Source organism: Macaca fascicularis, chromosome 3, assembly GCF_037993035.2.
Source record: "Macaca fascicularis isolate 582-1 chromosome 3, T2T-MFA8v1.1".
Classification (NCBI taxonomy): domain Eukaryota; kingdom Metazoa; phylum Chordata; class Mammalia; order Primates; family Cercopithecidae; genus Macaca; species Macaca fascicularis.
In genome coordinates this window covers 157,463,356-157,488,321 of record NC_088377.1, presented here as the reverse complement: position 1 = coordinate 157,488,321, position 24,966 = coordinate 157,463,356, and the positions used below count along the sequence as shown (strand labels likewise).

General features: G+C 35.2%; 1 protein-coding gene across 6 annotated transcripts in view; it reads left to right on the top strand.

The window, feature by feature from the left end:
• Positions 1 to 24,966, top strand: part of TFEC (transcription factor EC) — a 200,829-nt gene that overhangs the window by 135,831 nt on the left and 40,032 nt on the right. For all 6 annotated transcript variants that reach the window (XM_005550568.5, XM_005550566.5, XM_065542488.2 and 3 more), the window contains one exon: positions 24,533 to 24,784. In XM_005550568.5, the coding sequence (XP_005550625.3) occupies positions 24,533 to 24,784 (252 nt within the window). The remainder of the gene's footprint in view (positions 1 to 24,532; positions 24,785 to 24,966) is intronic.

The following is a 24,966-nucleotide window of genomic DNA, read 5'->3' as shown; positions in this document are numbered from 1 at the left end:
AGCCTCAGGGAAGTCTGTCCTAGGACAGAGCTTTTTAGAACAAAATGAAATAGAGAAAAAAGCAACTCCTTGCATAATTTGAGAAGTAACTGTTAATTTTCCTTTTCTTCACAGGACATCTCTAGTGTTGCATATTTTCTCAAAATGTATTGCCAATTCATTTGCATCTCCATTTGTTTTTTATATGAAACACTGGTTATACCGAGCTGTCTCTAAATTCACTTGGATTCAGGCCTATTGGACCATACTTAGTGAGATATATGACAGCTGATGAACAGTTGCTTAAGGGGTGTTTGTCAAAAGATGAAACAAACAAACCATAGCAGCAGCAACAACAACAACAAAATAGCAAGCAAAGATATTCTGGAATATGACAGGAGATTGAAATAATGTGTAAAATAAATGGATAAGCTAAAATATGAAGTCCTCTTCTTAATAGGGGGATAAAGGAGAGACCCTGAATGCTGAGTCCTCTTGCTTGAGTAGCAGTCATTTTAGAAGAATTGTATTGAGTATCAAAACCAGTATATTTTATGAAATATTCTCCTCTTCTTTGAAACAGGTGGTACTAGAAAACATTGGGTTCTCCTCATGCACTAAAGGCTTTACATGTATCATCTAATTTGAGTCTGACAAGACACTGGGGCAAGTGATGTTGTCCCCAGTGTGCAGAAAAGAAAAGTGAGATTTGTGAAGGATAGGTAAGTTTCCCAAGGTGAAAGCTGAATAGTGAGCAATGATTGGCCAAGGACTTAGATGTCGGTCTGGGTGCTGTTTATGCCCAGATGGGTATACAGTCTTTTCTAGGACCCTTTTACATTTAAACTTTATCTTTGTTGTTCTCTTTCGTTCATTTTGAACAAGCTCGCATCTCCATAGCAGAGAAAGGGAAACGGTTCAAGGGAGAAGGGTAGAAGAAAATCAGAAACCATGGTTTTGCTAAAAATGGTTTCTAGGCTTACACACGGATAATGAGGACTTTGACTGTATTAGATTTGCAAAAATAGCAGTTGCAGAGGTAACATGGGACCAGAAAAGATGGCTCTATTTCATAAAATAAAGGGGCAAAGTGAAGAGACTCATTAATGTCGAAGCAGTAGATGGATAACCAGTGACAAATATCAAGTAGATTTGCTTCAGTTTGGTCAGAGAAAGGTCATTGATTATTTTTGGTTAAACTGGTTCACAGAGGCCAGGTCTCCACTAAAAAAGGGAATTAATTGCTTCCATTTCCCACTAATTGCCTCAACATTTCCCTTTGCTTTGTCATTGGAGATTTGGTCAGAGAGGCAAAAAGTCAAAAGTCAGAGTGTGATGGAATCTACATAAAAAGGGAATCTGAGGAGACCAAATTATGGCATTTGGTGTAATAATGATAATGATATTTAGCATTTTTCCCTGGGAGTGCTGTGGATTTTTAGAGCCCTTTTCAATCTTTAATCAGACCATAGGGCACATTTAAAAGAGTTCACTGTTTTTATTTCCATCTAGAGGATATGGCATCACAGAGAGATGAACTGACCTAGGGCAAGTCTCTTGAGATGTTCATGCTATATGTTAGATTACACCCTCCGAGGGTGAGTTTTAGCTGGAAGCCTAAGTTCTTTCTAGAGGTTCGATTCATTCATGATCCTTCTGAGTCTTTTTTGCACAATATTGTAAAAGAGTTCTATCTCTATCAATGATCAAAAAATCACCGAAGAAAACACTATGAAATCAGTTTAATGTCGCAACAATTTCTCAGTTTTCAGGATGCTCATTGATGCTTGAACCATTTTCAAGTAACAAGACGTTCTATCTTTATTTGCTGAATTAATCAGTCTCTGAATTCTTTTATACCTCTAAGTACTTTGGAATACGCGAGTCTTATCTTTCAGATATTTTATTTTATTATTTTGAAATCCAAAGTGGCACTGCAGAAAGTGGAAATAAGATTGGTTTCTGGATGTGATAGATCAGTGTTGAATCATTCTAGTTCTTAGGATTTACTTACAATAACTTCAGAGGCCTAATAGACAAGTGTCTCTCTTTAGGAAGTCATGAAGTTACAATATAAACCACTCTTTTTTTTTGCTGGAAGAACCAGAAATTTGTTATTGTTAATTAGGTATTTGTTATATTACGGGCTCTTAATAGATTTTAAAGCAAGCTGGTTACATTTTAATTTTAAAACCACCGCTGCCATAATCAGCTGTTTGATCACAGACAGGCCATATAATTTGATTGAAACTCAATATCTTCATTTGTAAACCTGATCTACCTCACAGGGTTTCACAGCTATTAAATGAGAAAGGGAGGGTAAAGCATGTAGTTCAATGCCTGTATGGAATGGTGACCTGGCAACTTTAGCCTTTATGCTTTTTAGTGCCACTTTTAAATAAATTATGAAGATATTAAAGATAAAACTATTAATTAAAGCAAAACTTAAACATAAGACACCAGTAAAAAAGAAGTCTAGTACATTACAAAATACTTTATTTGAACAAGATGCTCTCATAGTTATGGTGAACTTGAACTGGGCCATGCTTCTCCATAGCTAGTGTTCCTTCCCCTACCGAGTTGAAAATATTTTACTGACATTTAATCACTTATTAATCAAAATAACTCTGGGAGTTGAGTTGTTTAATTTTATTCATTATGAAGCGAAGACATCCAAGGAAGGAAATATGTGGCTTCAAGGCATATAGCTTGTCAGTGGGAGCCCAGGTTTGAATCTAGGCGGGCAAATTCCCAAATCTGCAATCTTAAATGCTGCTCAAACAATGCTTCTTAACACACATTAGACTGCATTTCAAGGTTGTCATTTGTGAAAGCTGAGAAATTAAATTGCCCTCAACCTCATTTTTAAATTAAGGGGATTCTTAAAATTTCTCTTTCTCTTGACAAAAATGGCTATTTAAGAATGGAAAACCACTGTCAACAATGGCTATCAATGTCATCAAACTCTCCACTGGGTTCTTTCTAAGTGTCTTTTTATAAAACTCCAAAAATATGGTGAACCCATTCCCTTATCTCTCCCTTGTTGGAGGACACATGTCTCAGTCCTCTAACTGGGACATGTCAAGAGGTGGGCACGCGGGTACTTCTATAGTGCTTTTCTCCTGGCCACCCCTTCCCCTTGTGCGTTTCATAGCTCTCAAGCAGGGCCTATAAGCCTGTTCTCCCCAGGGCTGAATCTCAGGACCAACTCTAGGGGGAGCCCTTATTGTCAAACTAGTGCTCACAACTTTCTTGACTTGCTTCTCTTAAACAATATGACTTAATAAAGCTCCCTTCAAATATATAAACAGGGCACACCTACTAAAACAGGAAGAGCTAAAACTGTATACACTGGAAACCTGGTTTGACTGTTCTGATTAACTTGACTGCTCAAGTCAGTCAAAAAGCAATCACCAGTTAAGAAAACCATTTTGACAGATTTTGGCCCACTGACTGCTTATTTGACTGGCTTGCCTGTCAGGTTGAAGTGGTCAGATTGACTGGAGACAGTTTAACTGGAAAATTTAACTTTGGAGGACGTGGGTGTCTTTATACCAGAATCTACTTTAAATAACTGTATTTGAAATGTATACCTATTTTCTTGGGACCAATGAAAGAAGTTTGAAAGTGACACCTTGCAGCATTTGACTTTCTGGAGTGAGATGTCTCATTGCTTGCTAGAGCTGACAATGTATTTATAGGCTACAATACCATCACATTTTTCACCTGTGCTCATACAGAGTTCAAGAAGTTTGAAACTCTCCCCTAATGTGGCCAAGTCCAAATAAGGCATTATCCTGACTCTTCTGAAGCATTGATAATAGATATATAACAGCAAATGACTTCTCAGATATTGGGTTACCAATTCAGTCATTTGTAACTTGTGGTAAGCAAACTTGACCTTGCCTTTAATGGTAGTTCTTTTTAAGAAGAAGCTATGAAAGAAAACAACAAACTCTAAACAAAACCTTTTATGAGAGGAAAGAGAATTTGGTTGGAATTATTATTTGCATCTTTTTAAAAGGAAATGCTTTTATATATCAATTCTTATGTTCCTTTAGAAAATTTACTTTAATATAAGCTCCTAGGTTTGGGCAAGACAAAAATAACACTATAAGGACGGAAGGAATGATTTATTCTCATATTATAGTGTTGGATTTTATGAGGAGAACATAATGAGGTTATTGTCTATTGTAAGCACATTTTTATAAAGTCTGTTTTATGTTGGTTGAATATTCTAATGTATTCGTGTTGAGAGTTTGAAAGATCCTGTTACTGTTTGAAAGTCTTATTCATGTGCTGCTCCTTAATTTGCCTAAAATTTTAACTTTTCCTGTGAATATGTTTTCTAAATGTTCAGGACTTAGATGCTATCTCCTGTACTTAAAAAAAAAATAAATCCAATGGTACGATTAGATAGATTTTAGGGCCACAGTGTCAGTAATAACTTTAAAATAATGACACTTTTCTTAAAATTGCTAAGCAGTCACATTTTATCTTAGAGTCACTTTATGTATTCTATTTAAAAATTTTGTCCTGTGATTACAACAAGGAAAGGAAGCATGTTAGCTTTGCTTTGCAGGTTTATGCTTTCTAATTATATTATGATTGTTTTTAGCAAAGAAGCCCTTTGACCTGAATAAAAGAGAGAACTAAATCCAATCCCACAGATTAAAGAATGCTATAGAGAGACTACTGGGGCATATATTTAAATTTTATATGTACTTTACATTATAGAATCATTATTAATAATGTTTCAGTGATCATCCTGATGCTTCAAATCTTTCACACATTCAGAACTATTTTCTTAAGCTATAAAAATGTACTGTCCAAATTTATCTCCCTAGCAGCAGTTCACAGAGCCTATTGGATTGCTCCCTCCTCTGCACAAGGTATTATTATTTCAAAAAAAAAATGTTAATTTGAAAAGCAAAATCTTTGTTTTCATAATTACTAAGTGATTAGGAACAAAGACTCAGTAGTGAGTAGTGAGTGTGGATTTGAATTATTGCTTTGTTTCAGAGGTCCTTAACCTATCCTCTGGCCCCACTTTCTCAGGCATTATGTAGTATGTAGAGAATAAGGTGGCTCACTTCACTGGCTTTGCTGTGAGGATTAAATGAAGCAAGGCGGGCAGAGCTCTAAATAGCATGCCTGACACATAGCAAACTTTCAGTACTTATTAGCAATTTATGCTATTATTATTATTAATATATTTTTTAAAATTGAAGAGTTCACCAGAATAGAAGAAAGTAGACTTGGTTTGATTTTTAGATTAAGCAAGTTATTGAAGTAGCACACAAGTTGCTTAATCTCTCTGAGCCTTAGTTAGCTCATCAATAAAATGCATCAAATAAGGAATCCTAATCATAAGGGATCAGATAAGAGATTATAGAAGGGATTAGATAAGCCAATGGTTAAGAAAGTGCTCTGTAAATAGCAAAATACTGTATGGGTGTCTTATTTGTTCTTTTCACTGTTCTCTTTGGATTCTATGCCAGTTGTCTGCTTGTTTTATAATCTTGTGTCTGTGTGTTAAAATATTCAGTTTCAATAATAGAGAACACTCATATAAATTATGTCACCGATGGTGAAAGTTATTAAATGATGGAAACATTTAGAAACCAAATTATCTGTGCAATACATCACTGATTTTTTATTTAGTCTGATGAAAACATTATGCTTAAAGTTAAGAAGATGGCTGCAATTTTTTCGTTGTAAGATAGTCTATAAACCTTAAGAAAGAGGACTAAAACCATGTTGGACACTGCAACCTTTGGGGATAATTTCCCATTGAGAAGAGGAAGTATGGTTGGTAGACAAGTTTACCAATAAATCTTTTATGATAGAATATACAAGCACAGACACTTATGAGAATGTTGAGTTGTTCCTTTAGAGAATTAGTGAGCAATTGAAGGGAAAGATGAAATTGTTGTAAAAGTTAACAAGGGCAGATTGAGGGGTGCCTTGTTTCCCAGGCCCAGGAGCTTTCAGAGTGATCTAATGTTTTTGGCTGGACCATAGCTCTCAGCCTTCCAGCTCTCTTGCTCTCTCACTCTCTATACACTCTCTTTGGTCTGATGGAGTCTCCTAATTGGCTATATATATATATTTTTCTCATTCTTTGGCCTGGCCATTGCTCCCTACACATCCAGCCTTTACCTTTTCTTGTGATGATTAAATCAGTTCTCATAATTCGAGTCACTTCTTGCCCTGTTGTTCTGTTTTACCTAACCATCCATGACTAGTGCAGCCTATCAGCTCAGCCTCCAAGCCGCTGTGGGGGAAGATAGTCCCACAATAACATGCAGATTCTTGCTTTTACAAACCAGTGGGTGGTCTTCCATCTCAGTTGGGGCCTCTACCTTATCCAGCCGGCATTGTTCTAGCCCATTATCTTCCATTCCATTTGGTGTATTTGGTACATTTGACTTCTCTCATTCAACCTCATACGTCATCATTTCTCCCCATACACTCAATAGACAAATTTGCCTATAACTTTATTGAGAAAATCTAATAAAAACGTAAAATCTTCAACTTCTACCCCAGAAATCTAAAATGTCTTTATCAGCCTCAACTCTATTTTTTTCTCCTCTTTCACAGAAAAAGAATGATCCCCCACAGCTAGGTTCCTTGTGTTAGGTCTCACTTATACCTGCTTTTTCAGTCACTTCCTTTATCAGTCACCCTTTCTTGCTTGTATCTTCTACTTCTCTCCAATAACATGTTAGTCTGTGCATATAAAGTTGGTAAAGTTTCTCCATTTATAAACACACACACACTCACATTCATCCATTAACCCTGGAGCCATCTATAATAACTGAAGTCCCCAAGATATTTCTTTCTGATTATGATCAGGCATTCTGAAATCTTTAAAGCAGGTGAAGAGTATGAACTCTGGAATCAGACTTCCTGCCTTCAAATCCTGGCTGTACTAGCTATGCATCCCTTGGCATATTACTTAACTTCTCTTTATCTTAGTAAACTCATCACTGAAATGGGATAGTAAAAGTTCCTACCTCATAGGGCTGTTAGGAAGATTAAAAGATTAATACATGTAAAACGTGTGCAACAGGTCTTGACATATATAAGCACTTAATATGTGGTAGTTATTACTGTTATTGGCTGTTTTCCTCATTCGCTGATTTGTTCATTTAATAAATATTTACTAAGAACCTAATATTTGCCAAACGCTGTGCACAACACTGGAAGTCCAGTTATAAATATAGAGAGACAAATTGCTTGTCCTAAAGCAGCTTAGAATGTAGTCAGTAGGACAGGTAATACATAAAATAAAATATATGAATAACTAATCACAAAATGCCAATACTATGAGAGTTCAGAAATAAAAATATATTAGGGAAGGACCAATTTAAACAGTGGTTAGAAGACATTGTAACCTATTCCTGAAAAGAGAGAAGCCAGGTCTTTGTAGAACCCAAGAAAGAGCATTCCAGGCAGTAGGAAAAGCATGTGTGGAAGCTCTATTGGGGGATAGTGTTTGTCTCATTGCAGTAACTGTAAAAGTCCAGTATGGCAAAACCACAGTAGGCATAGGAGAGAGAGACAGCGGTATGGGAAGAAGTTGGATAGATAGTTGGGTGATCACCTGTTCAACATGGAGAGAAAGGAGAAGGTGCCTAGTCTGAGCCCTGAGGTCTCCTCACTGACAATTCACCAAGTTCCTCCAATTCCTGCAGGTTGATTTCTGTTCTCGCCAAGTCCCTGAACTAATTCTCCTGAGAGTTCCCAGTGACCCAGTTATTTTCCAGTCTGCTAGGGATATCTTCTGCTCCTTCTCTTCCCTCATCCCTGAGGCATTTGACTTTGTTAACCACTTTTTTTCTTGAAACTCTATCCTACATTAGCTTTGTGATAGTGTTCTGTCTTGACTTTCCTTGTGTAATACTTTTTAAAGATTCTTTTAGTCTCTCTCACTCCTTGGATATTGATGCTCCTCAAGTCCTTTACTTAACATTCTGTCCTTCTAATTCTAATTCTTCATCCTGAGTGACTTTATCTAAAACCCTGATGCAGTGAATTGTAAACTGGCCACCAAGTTTGTGTCTCTAAATCTGCACATCTTAGCTGTGAACTAGACCTCCCCGTTACATGTTCCACAGGCTCTCATTTCATTAAGCCCAATACTGAATTCTCCTTCTTTCCTTCAACATTTTGCTTTCACTTTTATTCCTTTTTTTGGTGCCATCTTCTGCTCTGCTTCCCATTTCATAGAAATACACAATATGTGAATCTTCCTTTCCCTTCATCACATGTATAAATCAATCAGAAGTCTTATACACATTTTCCTTTAATTCCTATACATTATTGGTAGTATTTGGCTCACAAATCTTCTTCTTCTTCTTCTTCTTTTTTTTTTTTTTTTGTCCTTTTGCCCAGTAAGGTCTTTCAATAACTCCCCCTTTATATTATTGCCTGAGGGATATTTCTGAAATGCTAATTGATCACATTATTATCCTACTAATAGCCTCAAGTGTGTCATCGGGCTTTAAGAACAAAGCTTAAGGTAGTGCTAGCTTCTGCTTTATTTTCTATTTTAATTTATTCTCATCTACACTTTCTTCAGATCATACTGGGAAAGAAAGGGAGAAAAAGAGAGATAACTTTTTTCCTTTATAACTTCTACTACTAGAGCATTTAATAACATTGAGGGATTGATTCAAGGCATTTGATTTAGGAAACTGACCTTTGTCAGAATTTTCCTCAAGTTACTTCAGTTATGATGGGGAAATACCATGGCATCAGCATTTCCAGGAAACGTGTTTGTTAGAAGCCATCAGCAACATTCCAAGTGCTATAAGAATGAGAAAATAAAACTCAGATTTATATGTTAGAATTCTAATAATTTATAATTATATTATAAATAAAATATTTATAATGATATATAATAAGTATATATTAGTTTTCTATTGTTGCTGTAACAAAATTACCACAAACTTAGTGGTTAAAACAACACAAATTTATTATCTTACAGTTGTAGAGAAGAGAATTTTGAAATGAGTTTCACTGGGCTGAAATCAAAGTGTCAGGAAGTTTTAGATCCTTGTTGGAGGCTCTAGAGAAATATGTGCTTGCCTGCGTTTTCCAGTGTCTAGAGGCTGCCCACACTCTGATTCAATGCTCCACATCACTCTGATACCTACTTCCACAGTCACACCTTCTGTTTGATTCTGGTCCTCCCGTTACCCTCTTATAAGAACCCTTGAGATTATATTAGGCCATGCACGATAATCCGGGATAATCTATCCATCTCAAGGTCTGTAACTTAATCACACATACAAAACTCCTTGTATAATGTAAATGTACTTATCCACAGGTTCTAGGGTAAGATGTGGACATCTTTGGTGGGGAGGTATTATTTTACCTGCTACAAAGAAATTGCAAGTAACTAGAAAAAGATTAAAAGGGCTAAAACAAATACATTTTCAAAAATATTTTTGTTTTAATTTGTAAATTTTCAATGATTTTTTTTTCTTTTTTTAGGTTGGTTTGTAAGCTCAAATTAGTATGGAAAACAGAATTTTGGGTCCTCCTCTATGAAGTTACAGTGAAACATTTTCCATATATTCAAAAGTTACAACATTATCTAGCATTTTTATTTTCTCTGTATCTCTCAAAAGTATTTGAGACAAACGAAAAATCTTACAAATAAATTTTCTATCATTTTAGTTGTTTCCAACATTTTATATACACTTGTTCATTTCTTAAAATTACCTCTCAAAGAAAGAAGTTTACAGATAATAAATAGCGTAATCATGATATTTATGCAGGATAAGCCAAGCTGAAAAAAATATTATTTTCTGCCTCCTGCTCCCTCTCTCTTTGTTCATTCTTCTTTCTTGTGAAAGGGAGTTAGAAGTTTTTCAGGAAATCAAGCATTTAGATAATAGTAAAGATGGTCTCAAGAAACTAAAATTTCTCCTGGAGAAGAAGGCTGGGTTTCTTCAGTGTATTCTTATTACATAATCTAGAGACTAAAGTGGAAGAAAGCACCTACCAGAAAGTGAAGTCAGTTGATTCATATTTGTTTATCTATATAGAACACATTTTTTTCCTAGTAATGAAGAGTGGATTTAAACTTCATTATACTTATTAACTGATAATAAGTAACTTACAGTTGAAAGAATACCCTATTACAATCAAAATACATGCAGTTTAGTTCACTTGTTGCTTGTGTGATTGTGAATAAGTCTGATAATTCATCTGAGGTCCAGTATTTTTTAATAGATGAAATGAAAGTAGAAGTTAAGTCACTGGAATGCTCACCTCATGACTGTGGCTATTGTTTTGCTTTCTGAGGCTTTCAGTTAGTCCATCAGGTCCTGTGATCAGTCTTCTTAATGAATTGCTGCTCCAGTTTAATGTTCTTTTTATAACTATAAATAATTTAAATCAAAAGTGTGCTTCTTTAATTCTAAAGAACATTGTTGTTTGGTTACAAGGGGAAAATGGAGCTATGACAACCACGTAACTGAACACCTTTCCTTCCTCAAGAAGCATAGTACTTGAGGAATTTGATTGATGTAGATGCCATAATAACAGGTGCATTTAAAACATAAAAATTCAAGAATAATTGTATTTATTAGTTAAGTAAGACAAAGACAGGTATATTTTACCTTTTACTCAGAAATACTGGTAATATCTACCAAAACTGAGTAATAGAAATGTACTTAGGAAAGAAACCCATTTTTCTGCAGTTTGTCAATCAAAATGAATAATCGAAAAGTCTCATTTTCAATTAGATTATTTTAATATTTAACTACCTAAAATGCCCCAATCATATTCTTTAGAAAATGGTTAGACTAGAATACTGCAGTTCTAATCATGACATTTTATTATGATAAAAATGACTTCATTAATTGATGATCATACATCAACCCATAAAATAAGGACATAAAAAGTTTTCCAGCCTAAGATAGTATAAGACCATTTGAATTGTTTGGTTTTTTTTTTTTTTTTTTTCAGAAATAAACCTTGATAATCCTTTTATTCTTATGAAAATGTATAAGTTTCTTTGTTATAAATTCAACTATATTTTGTAGCCTGTGAATTCATTTTTTAATATCTGAATAGGCTGACGGTGCATTGATATTCCATATCCAGCATTAGGATATAATACAAATAATAAATACAGTATATTTGCAACAGAATTTTATAAGAGACGGCAAATATTACAGTAAGTTTTGGGTTTTTATCCCAGATGTTCCCATTTATGGCTTTAGATCTATTTTAGAGCATGTAGATTTTTTTAAAAAGTGCATTGATGACTTTTCCGATATTTGAAATATGACTTTCTAAAGAAGTCAGTCTTGTTTCTCCTTCATTCTCTGCATCCTTGAAAGAACATTCACAACTTCATAATGAAAGTGATATCAAAAGGTCACTATACTGAGGTTGAAAAATAGTACATTTAAGCATGACATGAGAGCTTTGTTTTAACTTAAAAGTATCTGTGAAGTGTAAAACATCATCTAAACACAATTGTTGATTTCTGAAGGAAAATGTCTTTTGCTTTATAAAAGCCTTCTTAATAAATATTAATGTTTAAGCTCTAATGCAATCAGATAAACTTTTTTGAATAGAAATTTAAAGAAATTTTACTGAATCTAGTTGAAGCAATTAACTTGTACATTTGCACTTTTATAGGAAACTGTTGAATTGTAGATGGCCTTAAGCTTCTAAAAAGCATATAAACTGTAATATTAACTTATTTAAATACAGTCATGTGTTAGTCCAATTTGCATTTCTATAAAGGAATACCTGAGGCTGGGTAATTTATAAAGAAAAGAGGTTTATTTTGGCTCATGGTTCTGCAGATCATACAGGAAGCATAGTGCCAGCACCTGCTTTGGCTGAGGCTGCAGGGAGCTTAACAATCATGGCAGAAGGGGAAGAGGGAGCAGGTGTGTCACACGGCAAGAGACAGACAGAAAGAGACAGAAGAGGAGTTTCCAAGCTCTTTTAAACAACCAGCTCTGTTGTGAAGTGATCTAGTGAGAACTCACTCATTGCCATGAGAATGGCACCAAGCTGGTGATGAGGGATCCACCCCCATGACCAAAACACCTCCCACTAGGTCCACCTCCAACACTGGAGGTAACGTTTCAGCATGAGATTTGGAAGGGCAAATATCAAAACCACATCAATTCATAAGTTCTAAATATAAATATGCTTAGTAATATAAACATATAATATTGTTAATACTTGGACAATTAATTCTTATTAAAAGGATATATGTTTCATTCATTCAGTTGGTTTGTTGAATTGGAAAGGACAGTTCTTCAGGTGATTTCTTCAATAGATAGCATACAATCAATTTGAATTTGAGTTTTTGATATATTATAATTTATAAAAAGAATAAACAATTTTATATACAGAGAAGTTTTAAAAAATAATTGTGGAGACCTATTTGAGTTTTATGATATCATGACATCTTATGAGGTCATGAAATTAAATGAGATAATATATATTCAAAACTTTCAGGATAGTTTTTTCCAGGTGCTATTTACTCAATAAACAAAAAGAGGTGCAAAATGTATTATCCAAAATCCTAGGGTTAGATGTGTTTTGGAGTTCTCAATATTTTAGATTTAGAAAAGTAATGTGGTGCAACATTATTTATTACTTGACACTCCAGAAGGGCCTAAGGGAGCATCCCATAATCTAACATATTAATACATCTGCTGCAAAGCATATGAATATTTTCTCTAACTGGAATAAAGAAAGACCGTAAATAGCTTTACTTTATTTCCTGAATGATTTTGTCATCTAATGGGCTTGTGCTGATTTAACAAATCCCTCTGGTTTTCGGGGCTTTTTGGATTTTAGGGCTGCAGATAAGGGGTTGAGGATTGCTAACATGAAAGTTATAATAGTGTTGGATTAGGAAAATAAAGGTATATCTATATCAAAGGGTTGAATGCATAATTTCTGAAATAGGGCAAACTAATAATTATTTAATTAAGGATAACTTACTTACCTGGCAGCATAACATGCACAGACTTTAAACAACAATTTTGCAAAATGTGCAAAAATACTCAATAAGGAGAAGGGGGAAAATAAAGTTTAATATCAGAATAGATTTTCCTATGTGTAATTAGAAGTTAGGAATCCATCATATTTAGTTCTAAGCCTTCTTGTCTTCCAAGTAGGTTCTTCCTTCAATGTCCATCTCACCTGTCACTGAAGTGTGGATGTCATGTAAATTATAATGGCCCATACATCACTTCCGAGTTCCAGACACACACGTCTAGCTACCTATTTCATTTCCCCTCCTGGACATCTTCAAGGCTTCAAAAACTCAGTATGTTTAAAACCAAATTAATGATTCTCTATTCTTTCCTAAACACCAGTCTTCTCAGTAAAGGACATCACTATTCATTCAATTACTTAAGCCAGGAACTCAGGTATCATTCCTTAATCTATTTCTAAACATCTCTTGAATCCAGCTATTTGTCTCCACATCACAACTTTACCCTCATCACATGACCCTCATTCAAGTAATGCTTTTTTCTTTCTTGGACTTCCTCATTTACTCTTCAGTATTTATCTGACTAAACTTTTACTTGCCCCTCCTTTTATTGAAGAAAATAAGACACCTTTATATACCTAAAGGATTGCATGGGCTGGTCCTATTAGTCTCTACAGCCCCTTCGGACCATGTCATCATTTTTCTGCTCTAGCTCCATTCTCTCCTTTCAGTGGGTTTTTCTCACCTTGCTTCCTTTCACCACAGGATCTTTGCATATACTCCTCCATCTCTCCGAAGTGCTTTTTACTATACTCTTGATGTGATTACTTCCTGTTCACCCTCCTGTTCGAGCCCTATCATCCCATCCTCAGGGAAGTCTTCCCTGACCTCTGTGTAGATAATGTCCTTTTCCTACGTGCTCAAAGTCCTGTGCATTTCTCCTTCCTATCATTTGTAGCACTTAACCATTTATAGTCATTTGTGTGATTGATTAAACTCTGTCTCTTCCATCTGCCCCTGCCTATAAGCTACGTGAGGAGAGAGACCATGTTTGACTGTGCCTACCACTCTGCTCACTCAAGTGCCTACCACTCTGGCCACTCAAGTGCCTATCGTATATAGGCATGCATATATTTGTTAAATGAATCAATCAGTAAAATTACTAGCAAGAACTGACTTTCACTTGAATGACTTGTTCCTGTTTTATCTAGTTTCTGCTTGATTATGACACGTTTTACTTTCAAGAGTTTGTCACATTGTGTTATAGTTACATGTTTAAATATTTATCTCCCCTAATATACTGTGAATTCTTTGAAGAGTGGGTTATATCTGTTTTGTTTTGTTATATCTCAAGTCCATTTTAGTAATATGAAACATGATATGTAGTAGACACTCAAAAATATTTGCAGATTCAATTAATGCTAAACTGTGAGCACATTGTCAAGTGTATTTTAAGTATCATTGCTTACATTTTCTGAATGTTTCACATTAACTTATTTTGGTTATTGATGATGGGAACAGTTGACTTTAGTATGTGCATGGCTGTTGTATTGTTTTGAGGCCAAAATGAAGTTGTCAGTCTCTGATGTGACTCTTAATTCAAGTTTATGTCTTAAAAAATTACTCTAATCCCAGCACTTTGGGAGGCCGAGGCGGGCGGATCACAAGGTCAGGAGATCGAGACCACGGTGAAACCCCGTCTCTACTAAAAATCACAAAAAATTAACCGGGCGCGGTTGTGGGCGCCTGTAGTCCCAGCTACTCGGGAGGCTGAGGCAGGAGAATGGCGTGAACCCGGGAGGCGGAGCTTGCAGTGAGCCGAGATCGCGCCACTGCACTCCAGCCTGGGCTGGGCGACAGAGCGAGACTCCGTCTCAAAAAAAAAAAAAAAAAGGATCAGCCTAAGCAAACCATGGTTATTGCTGGTATTTGTTTTGTTTCTTTTAAAGGTATAACATGATAATTTTACTGAGAAACTATCATAAAAAAAACAAATCAATGCATGTATAAATGGAGGTAGATGAAATTGTAAGGGAAGCTTTGACTTTATAGACCAAATTCAAGTGTTCGTCGGGTGCAAGAATTTTACTGCTAGAACACTATTGAATTAGAAAAACTCTGCTTAATAGTATTCATTTCTTTTTAGTCTTTTAAGTGTGGATCTTTTCTCAAAGACACACCAGTGGAATTATCCAAATTCAAATGATTGGGACTGAAGGAATATGTTACAATCACATTTTATATTATTATCCATTAAATAGCTTTGGATTATATAATACTCGGCTGAAATATGCTGACAGTTATTCAGAAACCTAAGTAAAACTTTTGATGAACCGGGCTCTACTTTAGTTCAGTAGTTATATCTCAATCAGACAAGCTTGACTGTATAATTTAAGTTTTAGTCAAGATGAGATTTATGGGTATATCATATCCACAGACTGCTGTGAGGAAAGAAAGATTTGAAGAAATGAGTTATTAATCTTTACTGCAGAACATTAACAAATGTCATGTGGCTTTTATGAGTTGGTACCTAGGAGGTAGTAGTTTCATAAGCCCCCCAAAATAGATTTCCTCTTATATACCTCTGATACCAAGACCATAATGAATAGTTACCTATTACTCACTTTTGAAGCTCAAAGTTTCAGTTCATTTATTAAATTCAAGCTTAGTATAAAATTAACAAAATTAAATAAGGACTGTCATATTATAGTGAATGGAATGGTCTTGCTTTTTGATATGTGTATGTGCCTATGTGCATGCATGTGTGTATGTATTTGATGATGTTGTATATGTTTTTATTTACTATCACCAGGTAATTACTTAGAGTAAATCTATTTCTGCCTGTAAATATTTCTGGTCATATTCTTGCTGATGGTTTAAACAGGCTTATTAGGTAGCCACCCATGTTTGCTTTGTTAATTTGATTGGCTAGTCATAATAATAAAAAAATCTTGTTATTGAGATAATTGCTTGTCTGATGTTTGCCATCACTTGTTAGTTTTGAATTTCAAAAGGCCAGTACCCAAGAAGCGGAGTCATCTCCTCCCAGGTTCTTTGCCCTCGGTTTAGATAAGTGGCCTCCAGGTGGGTGGTGACATATAGGTCACAGCCAAGCTTTCTGGAGAGGAATCACTTTCCCTTGAGACTGGCTTTAACAAAGCACAAACTCTCATTCAGTGTTTGCTGAGTGAATGTTGAAAGAATTAGTTGAGGGCTTTTACCATTATTGTATGCTTTCTGTATAGAAAACATTTTAAAAGAAGCTAAAATTAATATAAGCCTATAGAAGTATGAAATTACATTTAAAAGCATTTGTAGGATGTTATCACAATATGAAAGGAGATATGATGCAAGTTGACAATCTTATAAAATAGAGAATCATGGAGTTGATGGCATCCTTCAGAATGTTTTGGTACAACTACCCACTTGTTTCTTTTCTTTCTTTCTTTCTTTTTTTTGACAGAGTCTTGCTCTGTCACCCAGACTGGAGTGCAGTGGCGCGATCTCGGCTCACTGCAAGCTCTGTCTCCCAGGTTCATGCCATTCTCCTGCCTCAGCCTCCTGAGTAACTAGGACTACAGGCGCCTGCCACCACGCCCAGCTAATTTTTTTATATATATATATTTTTAGTAGAGATGGAGTTTCACTGTGTTAGCCAGGATGGTCTCGATCTCCTGACCTCGGGATAGATTTAAATCTCCAATACATTTGGATTTGATTTTTGTATATGGTAAGAGATAGGGGCATATTGTCATTTTTTTCTGTATATGAATATCTAGTTTTCCCAGCATCATTTATTGAAGAGACTGTCATTTCCCCAATATGTGTTGTTGGCACCTTTGTCTAAAATGCGTTCACTTTACATTTATGGATTTGTTTCCGGGTTCTCTGTTCTGTTTCATTGGTTTATGTGTCTGTACAATGCTGTTCTTGTTACTATAGCTCTGAAGTATAATTTGAAGTCAAGTGATATGATTCCTCCAGTTTATTTTTGCTCTGGATAGCTTTGGATATCCGGAGTGTTTTGTGTTTCTGTATAAATTTTAGGACTGTTTTCTTTTTTTTTTTCCTATTTCTGTGAAGAATGTCATTGGTATTTTGATAGGGATTGCATTGAATCTGTAGATTACTTTAGGTAATATGGACACTTTAACAATATTATTGATTCTTCCAATTCATTAACATGGAATATGAAGAGGACTTTTTTGTGTCCTCTTAAATTTCTTTTATTAATGTTTTACAGTTTACATTGTAGAGATCTTTCACTTCTTTGGTTAATTCCTAGGTATTTTATTTTATTTGTAGCTATTGCAAATGGGATTACTTTCTTGATTTCTTTTCCAGATTGTTCACTGTTGGCATACATTTAAATCAGAAATGCTACTGGTTTTTGTATGTTGATTCTGTATCCTGCAACTTTACTGAATTTATTTATCTGTTCTAATAGTTTTTTTATGTGGAGTCTTTAAATTTTTCCAAATGTAGGATCATTTAATCTGCAAACACAGATAAATTTACTTCTTCCTTTCCAATTTGGATGCCATTTATTTCTTTCTCTTGTTTAATTGCTTTAGCTAGGACTTCCAGTACCATGTTGAATAGTGGTGGTGAAAGTGGGCATCCTTGTTGTGTTCCAGATCTTAGAGGAAAGGATTTCAGTTTTTTCCTGCTCAGTATGATACTATCTCTGGGTCTGTTCTATGTGGCTTTTATTGTATGGAGGTAAGTTGCTTCTATATTAAGTTTTTTGAGGGTTTTTATCTTGAAGTGTTCAATATTATCAAATGCTTTTTTCCATATCAATTGAAATGATCATGTAGTTTTTGTTCTTCATTCTGTTGATATGATGTGTCACATTAATTTGCATATGTTTGACCGTCTTTACATCCTTGGGATAAATCCCTTTTGGTCATGATGAAGTATATTTTTAATGTGTTGTTGAATTTGGTTTGCTAGTATTTTGTTGAGGATTTTTGCATCAATGTTCATTGGGGATAGTGGCCTGTACTTTTCTTTTTTTGATATATCTTTGTCTGTTTTTGATATCAGGGTAATACTGACCTTGTAGAATGGGTTTAGAAGTTTTCCCTCCTCCTCTATTTTTCAGAAAGTTTGAGCAGTATTGGTATGAATTCTTTAAGTGTTTGGTAAAATTAAGCAGTGAAGCCATAGGCTTTTTTTTTTTTTTTTTTTTTGCTGGGAGACTTATAATGGCTTTGATCTTGCTACTTATTATTTGTTCAGATTTTGGATTTCTTCGTGGTTCAATCTTGGTACGTTGTGCATGTCTAGGAATTTGTCCATTTCTCCTAGATATTTCAAATTTATTGGCATATACTTGCTCATATCATAGTAGCCCTAATAATCATTTGAATGTCTGTGATATCAGTTGTAATGTTTCCTTTTTCATTGCTCATTTCATTTATTTGTGTCTTCTCTCTTTTTTTCTTAGTTAGCCTGGCCAAAGGTTTGTTGATTTTATATTTTCAAGAAAACACCTTTTCATTTTGTTGATCTTTTGTATGGTTTCTTTCATTTCAATTGTATTTATTTCTGTTCTGATCTTCTTTTCTTGTACTAATTTGGGGTTTACTTTCTCCTGCTTTTCTATTTCTTTAAGATGCATTGTTAGATTGTTTATTTGAAATGTTTCTGCTTTTCTCATTTAGGTGCTTATACATATGAACTTTCCTCTTAGTACTGCTTTTACTGTATTTCATACATTTTGGTATATTGTGTTTTCATTATCATTTGTTTCAAGAAATTTTTAAATTTCCTTCTTAATTTCTTAATTTACCCACTGGTCATTCAGGAGCATATTTCCATATTTCCATGTGTTTGTATAGTTTCCAGGATTCCTTTTGTTGTTGATTTGTGGTTTTATTTCATTGTGGCCAGAGAAAATACTTGACATGATAACAATATTTAAAAAGTTTTAAAGACTTACGTGAATTTGTAAGACTTGTTATGTGGTCTGTCCTTGAGAATGATCAATGTGCTGAGGAGAATGTGTATACTGCAGCCATTGAATGAAATGTTCTGTAAATGTCTATTAGGTTTATTTGGTTTATAGTTCAGATTAAGTCTGATATTTCTTTATTGATTTTCTGTGTGGATGATCTGCTCAATGCTGAAAGTAGGGTGTTAAAGTTTCTAGCTGTTACTGCATTGGGGTCTCTCTATTTAGCGCTAATAATATTTGTTTTGTATATCTGGATGCTCCAGTTTTGGGCACATATATATATTTATAATTGTTATATCTTCTTGTTGATTGGCTACATTATCATTACATTATGACCTTTTTGTCCCTTCTTACACCTTTTGTCTTGAAATCTACTTTGTCTGATATCAGTATAGTGACTCTTGCTATTTTGGGTTTCCATTTGCATGGAATACATTTTTCAATCCCTTTCTTTTAATTCTATGTGTATCTTTATAACTAATGTGAGTTTCTTGTAGACTACAGATTGTTGCATGTTTTTTTTAATCCATTCAGCCACTCTATTTTTTTTGATTGGAGAGTTTATTCCATTTACATTCAATTTTATTATTAATAAGGAAGAAATTACTCTTGCCATTTTGTTACTTTTTTCTGCTCTGTTTTCTGTTTCTCTTCCTTCTTTCCTTTATTTCTGTCTTCTTTTTAGAGAAGGTAGTTTTCCCTGGTGGTATGTTTTAATTTCTTGCTTTTTCTTTTTTGTGTATCTGCTGAATGATTTTTCATTTGAGTTACCATGAGGCTTGCAAATACCATCTTATAACCCATTATTTTAAACTGATGACAACTTACCACTGATTGCATAAAATTTTTGTTTTTCTCATTTTAGGATCCTTTCTTTATTCTTGACCTTTGGTAGTTTGATTATTAAACGTCTTGAGGTAGCCTTCTTTGGGTTAGATCTATTTGGTGTTTTAGTACCTTCTTGTGCTTGAATATTGATATCTTTCTCTAGGTTTGGGAAGTTCTGTATTATTACCCATTTGAATAAATTTTCTATCCCTGTCTCTTCCTCTACCTCTTCTTTAAGGCCAATAACTTTTAAATTTTCCCTTTGGAGGTTATTTTCTGGATCCTGTAGGCATGCTTAATTCTTTTTTAGTCTTTTTCCTTTTGTCTCGTCTGACCATGTATTTTCAAATATCCTGTCTTCAAGTTCAATAATTCTTTCTTCTGCTTGATGAATTCTGCTGGTAAGAGACTCTGATGTGTTCTTCAGCATTCCTATTGAACTTTTAACCTCCAGAATTTTTGCTTGATTCTTTTTGTTAAATTTACATGATAGTATTCTGAATTGCTTCTCCATTTTGTCTTGAATTTCATTGAGTTTTCTCAAATCTATTTTGAATTCCCTGTCTGAAAGGTCACATATCTCTGTTTCTCCAAGATTTGTTCCTGATGACTTATTTAGTTTATTTGGTGAGGTCATATTTTCCTGTAAGGTTTTTATGCTTGTGGATGTTTGTTGGTGTTTGGGCATTGAAGAGTTAGGTATTCATTTTATTCTTTGCAGTCTGGGCTGGTTTGTACCCGTCCATCTTGGGAAGGCATTCCAGGTATTTAAAAGGACTTGGATGTTGTAATCTAAGTTCTTGGTCACCGCAGTGGTAACTGCATTAGGAGGCAGCTAAAGATTAGTAATGCTGTGGCTCTTGCAGACTCATGCATGTACCACCTTGGCGGTCTTAGATAAGATCCAGAAGAATTCTGTGTGTTGCCTAGCAAGGACTCTGGTACTTTTCTCTTACAGTCTCTCAATCAAATGGAATCCCTCTGTGTGTGCTGAGCTACCTAGATCTTGGGGAGGAATGACACAAGCACCCCTCTGGCCACCACCAATAGGACTATGCTGTGTCAGAACTGAAGGCAGCACAGCACTGAGTTTTGCCCAAGGCCCATGGTAACCATTGCTTGACTACTACTTATGTTTCTCTCAAGGCCCTAATGCCCTACCATCAGCAGGTAGTAAAGTCAGCCAGAATTGTGTCCTTACCCTCATGGTGATGAGATCCTCCTCCCCATGCTAGTCCAGAGATGCCAGCTGGGAGCCAGGACCTATAGTTGAACACCTTAGGAATCTACCTGATTCTCTTTTCTACTGCAGCTGAGCTGACACCCAATCCACAAGACAAAGTTCTTCCCACTCTTTCTTTTCCTTTTCACAAGCTACGGACTCTCCCAAAGCTACTACTGCCCCAGGCCTGCAGTGTGTACTATCTGGTTACTCCTAACGTTTACTCAAGACCCAAGGTCTCTTCAGTCAACTTGTGGTGAATGCTGCCAGCTTCAGGACTCTCCGTTTAGTGGTCTTACCTCTGGCCAAGAGAATGTCCAGCAATGCTGTCTGATAGCTAAGTTCTGGAATTGAGGACTCTAAGAGCTCGCTGGGTGCTCTACCCCAGTGTGGCTAGCTGTTACTTAAGACACAAGACAAAGTTCTCTTTACTCTTCCCTCTCCTTTTCTCGAGCAGAAGGAGTCTCTCCCCAAACCCACCATAGCTGGGAATACGTTGGATCACACCTAAGCCAGCATGTCTCTGAGTCTCACTCAAGGCCCATCGCAAGTACTGCCTGGGTAGTACTGCTGATTATTCAGGGCCCATGGTCTAATTAGCATTTTAAAGATCCTGCCATGACTAGATCCTTCCCTTCAAGGAAGTAGGCTCCCTTCTGGCCCTGGATATATCTATAAATGGTCATGAGCTAGGCTCTGGAATGAGGGCCTCAAGACTGCCTTGTTCCTTATCCTACTGTGGCTGAGCTGGTAGCCATGTTGCAAGACAAAGTCCACAAAGAGATTTTTTTCTGGGGAACAGCATAATCACATTTCATTGAATCTTCCCATGCTACACCAAGTTTTTAGACTCTTCTGCTTAGTCTGCAGATGTTGAACAGATAACATCCAACCCAGTCCTCACTCTTGCCTGCTAAACTTTTGTAATTCCTCACAGATAATCAATAATTTAGGGAGAATTAGAGTTAGTCCCATACTATATTTTATTCTGACTCTGTATAGAGTGGCCTGAAGAGGAGATGGTGTTCTTGCTTTGAGAAAAGTATTTATGACTTCTTTTGCATGAGTAACATTTGTGACTGTCTCACAACTTCTTGTCTTGTTTCATCTTGATCTTTTCTGTTTGAGATTTTCTTTCCTTTGCCTGCTGTGTAGGACTATCACTCCTTCCAACAGCTGACTTAAAATCACTATCTCTTTCAATATGTTTTTTAAAGCCACTGCTTTTTAATTTCATTGCATGTATTATGGAGCTTTTGCTTTGCATTGTAAACATTTCAGTTATTTACTCAGGAACCGATTTTATAATGCTTAGGAAGACAGGCTGTGTATTCCACTTCTTTCTCTCAGTAGCTGAATGATAATAGGCACGCCATTTACACTCTCTAAATTTTAGTGGCTTCTTCACCTATATAGTGCAATGGGGTTACTAACTAATGGTACCTATCTCCTAAGGTTATAACAAGAATGGAATAAAATAATATATGTAAATTGTTTAGCACAGTGCCTGGTATCTGTTGCTTAATATTATTATCATTATAGTTGTTGTTGCTATAGTTGATACTAATACTGCCCAATAAATTGTAAACTCCTATAACCTTGGGATCACATCTATGACTTCTTTTATATTCTTGATATAACACAAGAGTAAATGCTTCAGTGAGGCTTTTGGAATGAATGGATGAAAAGTAAAAAATGAATTAGTTAATGCATGTTGTAAATTCTCATTCAACATACTCTTCTTAGAACAGGAGATATTTTCCAATTGTAGGTATACAATGTTCTTTGGCATTCAGTTGCATAGTGTGAAAGATCATTCATATTTGTGAAACTGAAAGTGTTCTTAATAATGTATTTCATAAAAGTATACAGATTAAAAAGGATTAATTTAGAACAGTAGGATAATCTAAATAGCTACCCTAAAAAAATTACCACCGGCATTTTAATGAAATGTTATTTTACAACTTTAAAGCTCATAGCAATATAATTAGTAATATGTGTAATCTTTATTACCAATCTTAATCTTTTTTATATGACTGAAAAATTATTTTATGGTAGTACAATTAAAATAATGCTAAAAATGTCAGCATAACAGAATTAAACTAAAGTAACTACTACAATATTGTACCCCAAACCAGCTAATTTAAATGCAAAATACTTTGTAGAGGCTATTTATCTGGGTTAATGCATGTTAAGGGATTTAAGGAGTAGTTTGTGTAAGTGAAATAAAAGGAAAAATAAGCACTGTACAGCAATCTTTACTATTGTTTAACATGAGGGAAATATTAAATCAGTTTATATATAGGCCACATGAGGAAAATGTATTAGAAGCCACATCATAGCATAGTAAATATAAAGACTATTGCCAGGCAAAACTACATTCATAGGCTTTTAAATGGCAGATTTGAAATGCTTAAAGTTGTCCTTACAGAAACAATAGTACAATATTAACTATGGTAACTAGACTGAAGGTGTAAAATTTTGAAAGTATGTGGTATATTTTGCAAAAGGGATTTTGACAGACTTGGCAGTTGTTTAGCTGACACATGGCTATCGTTAGATATTTTTCTGAATGCTCCTGTCAATTCATAATAATGACTATACCACTTTCTCATTATTATAAGGTGAAAATATGAAAGGGTTTAAAAATAAGATTGAAAAAATAAAACTGGGCTCAGGATAGAAATAGGAAAGTACAAGCCGGGCGCCGTGGCTCAAGCCTGTAATCCCAGCTCTCTGGGAGGCTGAGGTGGGCGGATCATGAGGTCAGGAGATCGAGACCATCCTGGCTAACACGGTGAAACCCTGTCTCTACTAAAAATACAAAAAACTACGCGGGCGTGGTGGCGGGCGCCTGTAGTCCCAGCTACTCAGGAGGCTGAGGAAAGAGAATGGCGTAAACCTGGGAGGCGGAGCTTGCAGTGAGCTGAGATCGCGCCACTGCACTCCAGCCTGGGTTACAGAGCGAGACTCGGTCTCAAAAAAAAAAAAAAAAAAAAAGAAATAGGGAAGTACAGAAAAGTAGAAAAAAATCACCTAGAATTTCACTACCCATACAGTTTCACACTTAAATTTTGTACATATATTTCTAGTTCCTGCTCTCTTAAAATTTTTAGTTTTCTTAAGAACAAAGTTTTGATCATATTTTGTAGAATATTTATGTGTAATATAAAGGAATCCAAGTAATACATGTTACATACAAATTACTTAAAATAGTGAATCATTTGTGTTTTCTCTGTGTTATTTTGGGCCCTAATTTTTTAGACCCTCAAAAAATATTGTGGCTTATGTATTTATTCCTAATTTTTAGGGCTACTCATTAAAAAAAAAACTGGTTAGCATTTAAAATATTTTATTAAAGTTTAACTTCTTAATAATCATAACCCATTAAAATTGTATGTAACTTATGACAGAAATATGGATGATAGATTTGAGAGAAACTAGATGCTATAGTATAGTGTGTTTATTATCCTAGTGCAATAATGGAAAGGAAAACTCTGATTTCACAGATAATGCTGCACATTGTATTTGTTTGATTTTGATCTTGTAGGTCCCAGCACACCTGGAAAGTTCTTCCAGGCCTCAGCTACAGAAAGCCCAGAGACAGCAAGTAAATTCTTTCATGATCCTTGATCATCAGATCATCAATCCAGCTCTTAAATGGTCACAACCTACAGTGCCAAGTGGTGGGCCTCTTGTGCAGCAGGCACACACAACTCTGGACAGTGATGCTGGCCTCTCAGAAAACCCGCTCACCAAGTTACTAACTCTTGGAAAAGAAGATGACAATGCGCAATGGCATGTATGTCTAATGGCTGGTTATAAAAATATATCATCAGTTTTTGAAAAAATCTCTATAAAGTAATTGAAGTCAACATTTTTACAGTAAACTTTCCAATTGCAAATGTAACAAAATAAATGTTTTTAATTAAATTATTCTCTATTTATTAACTATATGCATATAAATTCCTATGCATAATAAAA